At 39.6% G+C, this 12,333-nt stretch overlaps 1 protein-coding gene across 2 annotated transcripts in view; it reads right to left on the bottom strand.

Moving 5' to 3' along the window:
• The window catches only part of LOC131827183 (CD302 antigen), a 133,214-nt gene that overhangs the window by 120,294 nt on the left and 587 nt on the right, over positions 1-12,333 (bottom strand). For both annotated transcript variants that reach the window (XM_059167247.1, XM_059167249.1), the window contains exons 2-3: positions 6,813-7,184; positions 485-655 (exon numbers count right to left, since the gene is read on the bottom strand). In XM_059167247.1, the coding sequence (XP_059023230.1) occupies positions 485-655; positions 6,813-7,184 (543 nt within the window). The remainder of the gene's footprint in view (positions 1-484; positions 656-6,812; positions 7,185-12,333) is intronic.

The following is a 12,333-nucleotide window of genomic DNA, read 5'->3' as shown; positions in this document are numbered from 1 at the left end:
TCTGTACCACTCTAACAGTTTTTTTTCAACCCATCTAGCCCCCAAACCACCATCTTCACTCTCTTTCTATTCCATAAAACTTAAGAGGCTTTCTCTCCTTCTGTTGACACTTCTAGTCTACTATAGTCTGGCTTGTATGACCACTGGTCTTTAGAAACCGCTTTAGCAAATGTCAGCAGCAATTTCTTAACTGCTCATGCCTTTTCCACTTCTTCTTCCTGAGGTATCTGTGCTACAGAACACTCCCTCCTCCTCTGTCTTCCATGGCACCATCCTGTCTTGGTTCTTTCTTCAGCCTACTTCTGAAAGCAAGTTCATAGCTACACATTATTTCCTTCTCTCTCCTCAAATACATATCTTCTCTAGGATAATATTTGTTGCAGTCATTTTTGAGTTATCTTGGACTCTTCCTTCTCCCTTTTGCCTTACATAAATGGTTATCTATTTTCTTTCCATATATAAAAGTCTGCTAGCCCATACATACCTGGTTGTAAGCAGATGCCCCACCTTTGATCATATTCATAATCTAAGGTGGTTGCACACCATGACCCACCATACTTTTCATCAAAAATGCACTCATGATGCCAGGTCCCATTAACTAAGAATGGAAATTCACAAGGTCTTCCATAGGAGTTCCCATTTCTGGTATAGATCTCTGTGGTGTGGGGAGGAAGTAGAGGAAGGAAAATTAAAAACTGGACAATCACCTTTAGTTAACTGATTCCTAAATTTTCTGTGAAAGAAAGATTACTGTTTTCACGTAAGAGAATACAGTATCTAAGCAGGCTGCATAGTGTGAAAATTCAGAGCATAGATGCAGCATTCAGTTCTGAACTAAAATGCTGGCTCAACTGTGTGGCTGTGGACAAGCTCTCAGACTTTTATTAGCCTCAGTTTCTATATTTGAAAGTTAGGAATCATAGTATCTAGCTCATAGGTTTGTTGAAGAGAATTCAATGAGATAATCCATGGAAAGCTTCAGTTATAGTGGTTGTGATGAAGAGCTAAATGGTCTCGGCTTGATCCAGCACGGATAAACTGATGACCATGGGTGGTAGAAGGCAGGGGTGTCCTGCCTGAGAATAAATTTACATTCTCTTTTCTTTTCTTTAGTAAGAGTGGGGCCAGAAAAATACCTTGGAATCACTGAAGGTGGGTGTGGACTTTGGAACAAACTGTAGTTAGACAGATTGACACATAGCCCCATTGTTCACAGATTGTTGATAGGATTGAAGTTGTGTGTTTCAAGGAAGTGGGAGAAAGAACAGCTGGATCTCTGAGAAGGTTCTTGGAGAGGAGCAGGGCATGGTAATTCAGGTTATAAAAGAACCAGCTTTAGCTGGGCAGTCAAGGGACTAGCTGGTGGCCAGCAAGGTAGCAGAACTAGTTTTTCATTTTAAAAATTTCCCTGGTACGTGGAGAGGAGCTGAAAAATTATTCCAACCTCAAGCATGCCTAGAAATACTAAAGGAAGTGCTCAATACTTTTTCGGGTAACAGTTCTCTTGGAAAGGTGTTTTTATAGAACAGCTAACTGTGTAATTATTTTGGTTACCTTTATCCATATCCTTAATTTGTTTAAAACCAAGGTCATTATCAGGTCAAATAATGGCTATTAGGTAAAGAAAGCATAATGATCGGATCCTATCTCTACTTATCAGGCTATCAGGGTCCATTAAAATGTCTCACAGATTTGCTTAAAAGTGTGCTTAAGATGGTATTTAATTCCACATTCTTTATCATTCTCAAATGTTTATTTAACTGAAATATGATACTTAAAAGTTTCAAATATATTAAGCAGCAGCAGAGCAAAAAGTAAGAATAATCTAGGTGCTTTTATTTGCAAACTATCTTTTAAGGAATATTGGTTTTGTTTTCCTCTGACATAAATGGTTTTAGACAGAATATTTCTGTTAAAGAGTAATTTGATCTTGTATTTTATAGGGAACCTGCTTATTACCTATATTTCATTTTTTTAAAGATTTTATTTATTTGTCAGAGAGAGAGAGAGTGAGAGAGCGCGAGCAAGCACAGGCAGGAGGAGCAGCAGGCAGAGGGAGAAGCAAACTCCCTGCTAAGCAAGAGCCCAACGCAGGATTCAGTTCCATGACCCGGGGATCATGACCTGAGTCAAAGCAGCTGCTTAATCAACTGAGCTACCCATGTGTCCCCCTATGTTTCATTTTTAATGATAACTAAGCTCCCAAAAGCTCATGACCACTTCTCTTCCCATATCATAGCATTTAAAAGGAGTCCCTGAGCCCAGCAACCATTACTTGAGGAACCATCAGTTTCTTCCTAAAAATCCCGTTTCTGTTATACCAAGCGTTTTCACATACATTTCTTTCACTTCCTCTTTACCATAAACCTGTAAGATTAATATGGCAAGTATTACACTTTTTTTGTGAAATCCCCATTTTTACAGTGAAGTTAAGTAAGACATTCAGTAAACTGTAAGTGACAGGGATGAGAACTGGCTCTCTTGTTAGAGTACTTGACATGTTAAGGACAGCGTGTGACTTTAATGGCTGCCTTCTCAGGTTTCAAGTTATGTTTCATAGCTCAAAGCTGAGCTTCAATTAAAAAGCTCTCCTAGTCACAACATGCTTTGAAGAATGATAAGCATATAACCGCCACCACATCAGTAGCAGCTAAATTATGCTAACTATTTAGGAAGAGTTTTATTCTCACACATTCTTCACTGTTATTGGACCTCTTAAAGCCATGTGTTTCTCTAGGGTGACAGGCTTTTCCTGTCTTCTTCCGTCTTCTGTGTGAATTTATGATGATAGCACTCTTAAAACAATAGCATATTCTGCAGTACAAATTTGTGAGTTGAATCACTTATATAGAAAACTAACATTAATTTTTCCATTGAGGCAAAGTGGCTTCAGTGGTTCAAGAGGTGGGCAGGCTCCTAAGAGTTGTTCAAAATGTAGATAATTCAGTCAATTTCCTCTGGACTTGCCAAATATTCATACTTGAAGAGTATGAGTGAGCTCAAGATATCTTAATGATTGATATAAGCACGTATCTGGATGCTAGTCAGAAGCAATCCCTTTGCAACATTTATACAACTGAAGTTTTCTCTGTGATGAATATGGCTCACACAGGGTGGGGGTTGGAGAGAAAGGCAACCCAACACAATGACAAATAATTTTTCTTATATTAGAAATAAAAAATATAGAGCAAAAATCAAGGGAGAGATTTAAAAAGCTGCATTTGGGGAGTTCAATCACGACTTTGATCGGTAGCTTTGCTCTAACAAGCTGGATAACCTTGGACTTCACTCTACTGGGACTCAGGTTATCTTATCTTTCTTATCTCTACACAGCTAGACAAAAGGTGGGGCAGGAACCAATACCAGGAGTCTGACACAAAGGGTCCCAGATAAAGTCCTTGAAACAGCAGTCTGTAGGGGCACCTGGGTGGTTCAGTGGGTTAAGTCTCTACCTTCAGCTCAGGTCATGATCCCAGGGTCTTCGGATCAAGCCCTGAATCGGGCTCTCTGCTTGGAGAGAAGCCTGCTTCTCCCTCTCTCTCTCTGCCTGCCTCTCTGCTTGCTTGTGATCTCTCTCTCTCTGTCAATTAAATACATAAAATCTTTAAAAAGAACAAGACAGTAGTCTCTAATCTAAGAAGAGGAAGGGACTATGTAAATTTAAAAGAGTAAAACTGCCAGGACTTAATATGTTTTTTAATTTAAATAATGAGAGAGGAAAGCAGGACACTCTCAGGTGACTTGTAGATTCCTGACATTCACCACTTAGATGGTACTAATCAATCACCTGGAAAGAAATGGAGAAAAGGAGGCAGGTTTGACACTAGCTTTTGTGCAAATTAAAACGTGAGTATGTGGTGATGAATCAGAGCTGTGAGCCTTTTCTCAGAAATCTCTAAATTTCTTATTTGAAAATTCAGTTTTCCAAATATTTGGTAAGGTCAGGAAACACTTTCTGCCTGTGGAATCTTGCTGTGGCATTGCTGTTTTTCTCTTTGGGGTGGTACCCTAGGTAGAGTCTTAGACTTTTTTGTGCTACTGATCATTTTGGCAGTTGTGTGAAATGAGAAGATCCCCTTGTTGGGAGAATATTACAAATGCATAAAATAAAAGCAGGATTAGAAAGAAAACCAGTTAGGCTGAAATTTGGGGGACTGAAGGAATTTACAATTACAACCACATCCCTCAAAAGAATTTGGGGCAGGAGACAGAAAGAGCCCTGCCAAGAAAATTATCCTTTCTGATCTTTCAACAAATACAATGAAACAAGTCAAATCCAGTTCAAAAGGCATTTTCCTTTCATTCCATGTTCTCTCTTAGCTGCCAAGTTAGAGAAAAACTTTCAAAGGGCAAAATTTAAACTTGCCATTAAGTGGTATCCAGAAAGCAATTGCTTCTTTTTTTTCTTTCTAGGTTTTATTTAAATTCATTAGTTAACATATAGTGTATCATTAGTTTCAGAGGTAGAATTCAGTTTCATCGCTAGTATTTAACACTCAGTGCTCATTAAAGCCCTCATTAAAGAGGGCAAATGGCCTCTTTAATGCCCATCTCCCCACCCATCTCCCCTCCAGCAACCCTGTTTTTTCCCTATAGTTAAGAATCTCTTACAGTTTGCCTCCTACTCTGTTTTTATCTTATTTTTCCTTCCCCTATGTTCATCTGTTTTCTTTCTTAAATTCCACATATGAGGGAAATCATATGGTCATCTTTTTTGACTGACTTACTTTGCTTAGCATAATACATTCTAGTTCTATCCATATCATTGCAAATGACATTCTTTTGATTTTGATGGCTGAGTAGTATTTCATCGTATATATAGGAAGAAGCTGACTAGCATAAACAGACTTGTTCAACTACTCAAGAACTGAGGATTAAAGAAAAGGAAATCCCCATCTCTAATTCTCTAATCTAATATTTTCCCGTAAGATTAGAACCTGACATCTCAGAAATGGATGCATCTTCAGTAGGAAATAGAAATAGTTACTGTATGAGAGAAATTTGTGCAGATAACTGGAATTCTAAGGGGCCAAATTTAGCTTAAATGAGCTTTGAGAGAAAAGAAAAATCTCTGTAAGCTAAGTAAATTTACAAAGAAGAGCAAAGATGAGATAATAGTTAAGACTTAGAAAAGCTGATTAAGTATATATTTATATATCAACATTACATGTAATGTTAGAGCAACATGATAAAAAAGATTTGCTTGGGTGATAATTAATTACATTTAGAGGTTTAAAAAAATAAACCTACTTATTTTTTTATTTTTTTAAGTTGGCTCCCTGCTTATCATGGAGCTCAATTCATGGAGCCCAACACAGGGCTTGAACTCATAATCCTGAGATCAAAACCTGAGATGAGATTGAGTTAGACATTTAACCAACTGAACCACCCAGGAGCCCCAATTGACTTATTCTTTTTAAACTTGGAAATTTGTTATAATCTAGTTTCTAGACCCAGCAAAAAGCTCATGATCAGCTTCCTCATAGGCAATATTCATATATAGTTGACCCTCAAATAACATGGGTTTAAACTGCAAAAGTCCATTTATATGTGGATTTTTTTTCTATAAATACAGTACAGTACTGAAAATGTATTTTCTATTCTTTTTTTTTTTAAGATTTTATTTATTTATTTGACAAAGAGAAATCACAAGTAGATGGAGAAGCAGGCAGAGAGAGAGGAGGAAGCAGGCTCCCTGCTGAGCAGAGAGCCCGATGCGGGACTTGATCCCAGAACCCTGGGATCATGACCTGAGTTGAAGGCAGCAGCTTAACCCACTGAGCCACCCAGGTGCCTGTATTTTCTATTATTTATTTATTTATTTGAGACAGAGAAAGAGAAGGCACACCCACTCGTATTTGAGTGGCGTGGGAGGGGCTGAGGGAAAGAGACAGGGAATCTTAAGCCAACATCCACGCTCAATGCACAGCCAGACCGAGGCCTCGATCTCACCACCAAGAGATCCTGACCTGAGCTGAAACCAAGAGTCAGACCCAGGCATCCCTCCTTATGATTTTCTTAACAGCATTTTCTTTCCTCTAGCTTATCTTATTTTAATACTTCAGTATGTAATACATATAGCATACAAAATACACGTTAACCAACTATTTACATTGTTCCTAAGTCTTCAGTTAACACTAGGCTGTTAGTAGTTAAGTTCTGGGTGAGTCAAATTTTTAACTGTGTGGGGGGGGGCAGTAACCCTAAACTTCAGATTATTTAAGGGTCAGGTGGACTTATTTTTGAAAGCAATTGAGAAAAAAGTCCACTCTTAAAATCATAAATACAAACATCAAAGTGTGACAGCCATGCCAAAAATAAAAATAAACTCACATGAGGTCTTTAAGTTTTTCCATTACATAAAAATCTGTAGACAAGGAGAAATACAATTTCCTTTCTTTTTTTCTTCTTTTTATACTTTGAATAGGTTTGACTTTATTCGGTCATTTGAATTTCATCCTGCGTGAAGGAGTTCTTGTTACTCTAACATCTTCTTTGCTCTGGAGTTCAGAACGTAATCACAGGAAATACATATGCTCATGTATCATAGAGATTCCAAATCCCAGGTTTACTACAGAGTGACTGTGTAACCTCTGACAAGGCACCCAACCCCTCTAGCCTTACCTGTAGAAGGGGAAAAGTAGCACCAATCTCACATAGGCAGCTCAATGATAATGCACAGTGCCTGGTATTGAATGCTAGCTCACTGCCCTTACCAATGCATGACTTTATTTGTGATCAGTTGTGCATGTTCAATGTCATGTTTACCAAATACAACGGCAAATGAATCAAAGTTCCTCTCCAATACTCACCATGATAAGGCTGGTCACAGAGGTTTTCCTCTGTGCCTCCTTTCTTCCACACATCAGATGAATTTGTACTTGCTATAGCATGTCCATTCTTCAGAGCCAATCTGTACTGGGCAGCTCCATACAGAGAGTGGTGCTCACATTTCCACCACAGTAAGGCCCTGGAGTCGCAGCTGAACATTCTCAAGGAATCTGTGGGTTTGGTAATATCTAGCCCAAGGCACTTCTGGGATTGCAAATGAAAGAGTCGATGCTGGGACACCCACTTCCATAACATGTCCCTACTTCCATCACAGTCTGTTGCTACTATCCAGTCATTCAGTGGCTTGATGCACTTGCCCATGTTTTCATTGACGATGGTAAATGGATCATTACCTGAGTCAAGACAGACAGTCAAAGAAGACATTTCAGAATTCTTGACAGTGTGGTTAGCCTTGGCCCCCTGCTTGCTGAGGAGAGTCTCAGCACCACTGGACTATTCCCACCCTCCAACCTCTATAAACCGCAATGCCCTATACAAAGTCAGAGGACACTGGTATGGGTTAAGAGCATGAGCTAGTCTGCCAGGTTCATAGTCTGTCTCTGCTACATATTTACCATGTGATCAGGGCAAGGTATTTAACCACTATGCCTGTTTCCTCCTTTGTAAAATAGGACTTCATATGGGATATTAAGTTAAAATGAGCTCATACCTGTAAAGCACTTAGAAGAATATGTATATTTGTTATTGTTATTCCTGAAATGCCCCCCCCCTTTATTTAATGAGATGAAGAAGCTCCTTAGTTTTCTTCTTCCTTAGACAGGTGGTCAATGAAAAATATCCTGAACTTATTCAGGACCATAGTTCTGTCTTGCTTATGCTGGCTACTATGGTAGGGCAAATTATTACATGGCATTAATGTGGCTCAGAGGAGATGGGGGGGACTTCTGAGGGCACCGAAGTAGAATAGTGGGGTAAAGGGATGAGAGGAAATGAAGGTCTGGATACTAAGGATAGAAGAGAACTCTGGTCTCCACCATAGCACCTTCAGGAACATGATGGGAAGCCCGTGGGGAGGGGCTAGTGGGGGAGGCTGTTGACTCTGTGGATCACCTAGGGAGGTTGAACCTGAGCTCCAGAAATGACCTGAATACAGAATTCACCACCCAGTAGGTTTGGACAGTAGGAAACTCAGAAGCAATGAGTGTAAGCTGAAAGCTAAAGGAGGACCTCCCTGAATATTTTCCTGGCAATTTCTCATGAATTAGAGAGAACTCAGTGATGACAGAAACTGAAGTTCTGCTAACTTGGTGGAATGGGGCTGCGGAAAATATTTATTTTGATTTTATAAAAATGAAGTAATGCATTGTTATTGCACACCTGAGTTTGTGGAACAAGATTCACATCTGCAACAACAAATTACAATTGAATAATTTGGCCAGTGCTTTTACAAAGAAGCGTTTTTTTGAAGTCATAGCACAAAAGTCCATGTTGATGAGACAAAAACTGAAATATCTTAAACAAATTTAAACAATCATTGCCAATAAACCAAAGGGTTCAGCAAAAAGCCCTGTAAAACTTTAGTTCCCAGAAGGCACTTTCATTTTGACGCCAGCATCCAATCGCTGATTTTACTGATGAAAGATACCTTTTCTAATAATAATTCACAGGCTTTTAGAGTTAAAAATTCTCATGCTAAGGACTTGAGGGGAAATTTCATTATGTAAATAATAACTATAAAATTAAGTCAAGTTTCAGCTTGAACTTTAAAGAGAATTCTTTTGTTGTTTTAAATAGCAGCAGCTGCAGCAGCAACAAGAGAAATAATAAGAACCACCACAAAATCCTGTAAAACATTAAGTTACTTTTGCTCTCCTATCTGTATTTTTAAATATTACATGGAACTGCAGCTAGGTGTCCTTATCATAGCAGCTTCCATCCCTCACTCTTCCTTCCTCGACATCTCTCTGCCATTCTCCACTTTATGGACACCATTTGGGAGGACAGGTAATAAGAAAAGGAAAACATACTATCTTAGAGTATCACTCACAGTTTCTCCAATGCCCTCCCACATATTCAATATCCACTCAGACCTATGACGGTCTTTCAAACTATTCTCTCTTTCCCAAACTATCCTCTCTCACTTCTCCAAAAATATCTTGCATTCCAAAGTATCAGTAATTACTGAAGAAAAAAAGAAGTCTGCTGCTGCAGGAGAAGAGGCATCCACCACCCTTCCTGGGACCTTCCCCTCCCTTGCCATGTGGTTTCATTGCTCTCTTTTCTGGGCACTTTGTTCTGTGCCCTTTGAACACGTGAACTGGGTTAGCAGCAACTTTGCTACCTTCGCAGTTCAGAGTCCTAGACTTCTCAAGTTGCCACTGCAGAATCCAATAGATTAGCCATAGATGTTAGTATAGTGGAATAAGCAGTGAAATAAGGAGTTAGATGTCCTAGATTGAAGACCTACCTCAGCTACCAGTTAGCTGGGGACCTTAGGGAATTCACTTAATCTCTCCAGGGTCTTTGTATCTCCAAATATAAGATGAAAGCAGAGAAATAGAAGATATCTATGCCACTTCCAGTACTCACATCCTGTGCTTCCACAAGATAACAGTTCTCCTAGCCTTGCAGGTTTTCCCAGTCTTGCAAGTTCATTGTATATTGTTCTTGAACAGATGTTCATAATTTATTATGCCATGCTAATGCTAGTAGCATTTTAGGTCATTTGAATCCCATTAGTATCAAGCATGTGCACTTAGGTAACAGTGATGCTTTGTAAATACTTTTTATAGAAGAGAAAAAAAATTCACCCTTTCCCATTTACTATATGCTTTACTTCTAGGATACCCATAGACGTAATAAGCTTGTAGAAACTCTGAAAGACTACAGGAGAGATGTGGAGTAGCATGGAGAAGCTATGTTAAAGAGGAGTTGCCAAACTTACCTAATTGCAACATCTATGGTCACAAATACTTGCCTTATTCTAAATCTGTCTTTTAACCAAACTAAAATCAATATGTATTATCAATATGTATAATCAATGTTTGACATCTATAGTGGTCACTTAGCACAGACATTAATTATTGATATGATTTAAGGAAACTTGCCATTAGCCTTCATACATAATGTATGTCTAAGCATTCATACATAATATGTAAGGTAGGGAGAGGCTTGTTTTCTCCTGATTTTCCCCCTCTCTTTCCATACTCTTAGCAGAAGCTATTCAGTCTGCCTCAGTCCTGTGACCCTATTGGGATGGTAGATTGAAGAGTGGGAAGGACTGAAAATAATTCCTTTTTAAAGAGAACTTATTAAATAAGGGTATATAATAATTAATATAATTAATATAATAGTTAATTTATAATATAATTATATTATAAATATAATTAATAATTCCTTATATTATTAATATAATTATATTAATTATAATTAATAATTCCTTTTAAAGAGAATTTATTAAATAAGGGTATATAAAATATTTCAGAAATGTATTACACTTTGAAAAGGTAATTACACAGCAACTTATAAACAGATTCCTTATTGATAACCTTATGTTGCATCTTGTTCATCTTATCTTATATTGGTCCTAAATGGAATTTTAATGTTTATCTCCACATACAATATTTGGGCAAATCTAAAAGGCAGAGGTTGATGAGAAGAAGCCTCATCATCCCTAGTAGCAATTTTTATATGCTTCATTTTATATAAACATTCTAGTGGTGTCTGAAAGGAAATAACCAAGTAACATTATCATATACTGAAAATGAATTTTTAGTATGCCGCATCCGTCAAAAGAAAACCATCTCCTATTGTCTAATCATTAGGTAACTTCTGTCTTTCCTAAACCAAAGAGCTTTGCACGTTCCAAAGAGAACCTGGACATCAACATTTTATAATCACAGACAAATGGAGAGGGAGACAGAGGCAGAAAGATGAAGACTGCAGTATTTTTAGTTTCAGGGGTACTTCTACAGCTCACAATGTTAAGCATTTCGTGGAGTCACCACATATGCAGAGTGTACAGGTGGAGTAGGAAAGAATCAGAATCTGGGTTTGCCAGGTCGAAAACAGATCCTGAAGTGACCTTGGGTTTATGACAAACTACTAGAAGAGATAGAAAGCTTTGGGGTTCAGATTGGGTGGTGTGGGCTGGTGAGAACCTAGGAGTGCCAGAAGGATTGTTTTACTTCAAGCTGTTAGCTCTCCAAGGAGGCAAAAAAGTAAACTAAGAAATTGGCATTTCCCCAAGGACACAGAGGAATTCCTACAGCACCTGAGCAACCCAGACCATCTGCACAAACCTAGCTGCATACATGTGACAGAGTGCATGCCATTACCAGCATCGTGAAGCTGACACACAGCCAAACAAGTACTGAAAGGGCTGGAGTTTCAAACTTCCAGTACTTCCCCTGATGGGACCGCAGGTCTGTCTGAGGGTGTGTGTAAGCTGGCCAGAGCAGTTGCTATGGGTGAGGAAGGATGTAGGAAATCAAATACCTACGAGGACCTAGTGCAGGGAGAATGGAGTTAAGCTGGTGCTCTTTGCTTTTGGTTGATGAGAAAGGGCAGGGATTGCAGAGATTGCAAAAATTAAGGAAATCTTGAATTCCATGGGGGGAGACAAAACAGTCAGACTAAAGCGTAAACAGATGGAAACCAAGGCTTCAGTGACAGAAAGGTTGGTGTGTTTTGACTGTCGTTAGTTAGGGCAATGTAATTTTTCGCCCTGGATTGTGGGGCAAGTGGAATAGAACTCTCCCAGCCAGTAAAAACTCCCTGTTGGGAGTTTCCAACAGGGAGGGTAAAAGAAGAACGGAGAAGGGTGAGCAACCCAGACCATCTGCACACTAAAAGATCCTTGATGTAGATAGGGTGATGTCACTCACACTCAGGGAAGCTTTTCCCCAACACTCTCTGAAAGAAGTCTAAATCTGGCAGTAACTTAGTTTAGCTGCCACAAGAAAATAAGAGCCACAGGGGGGAACCTACAGTTTTCAAAAAATTGCCTTGCAATTTTACTTCCTCAAACGGGCAAGGTAACAGAAGTGGTAGGTGGTGAAGGCTCACTGACTGTCCCCCTGTGCAGCGCAACTAAGAAAGTCCTCGGGGACCCCTTTGCCAAGGCGAAAAGAAAGTAAAAGCAAACTCCGGTTGCTGCCAGGGGCCACGGTGAGGCTGACACTACCCAGAGCATCAGCGAAGGGAGGGAGTCTATTCCTGATCCTGCTTCCGCAGTTAGAGGCAGGAAAGTGGTCCTCGGGCAAGCGACCCCGCGCTCCAGCGGGTGGCCCTAGGCCTCGAGGGACTGTTCTGGAGCCGATAAGCTTAGAAGAAAGGATCGCTGCTTAAGGCTTTCGGGGAGGGCATCGTAACAGAATGATGATCACGGTCACTTTGGGAGACATAGCTCACGCGGACTTCTTTCTTGACGTGCACCTTTGGCAACCGTGCAGCGAGGTCGGGCGATCGTTAATCACCCTTGGCGCTGTGATTAGACAGTTCCTCTAGACACTGAGTGGCCAAGGTGGCCAAGAGGCGAAG

The sequence above is a fragment of the Mustela lutreola genome, chromosome 3 (genome assembly GCF_030435805.1).
Source record: "Mustela lutreola isolate mMusLut2 chromosome 3, mMusLut2.pri, whole genome shotgun sequence".
NCBI lineage: Eukaryota > Metazoa > Chordata > Mammalia > Carnivora > Mustelidae > Mustela > Mustela lutreola.
This window is presented reverse-complemented; position numbering and strand designations above follow the sequence as displayed.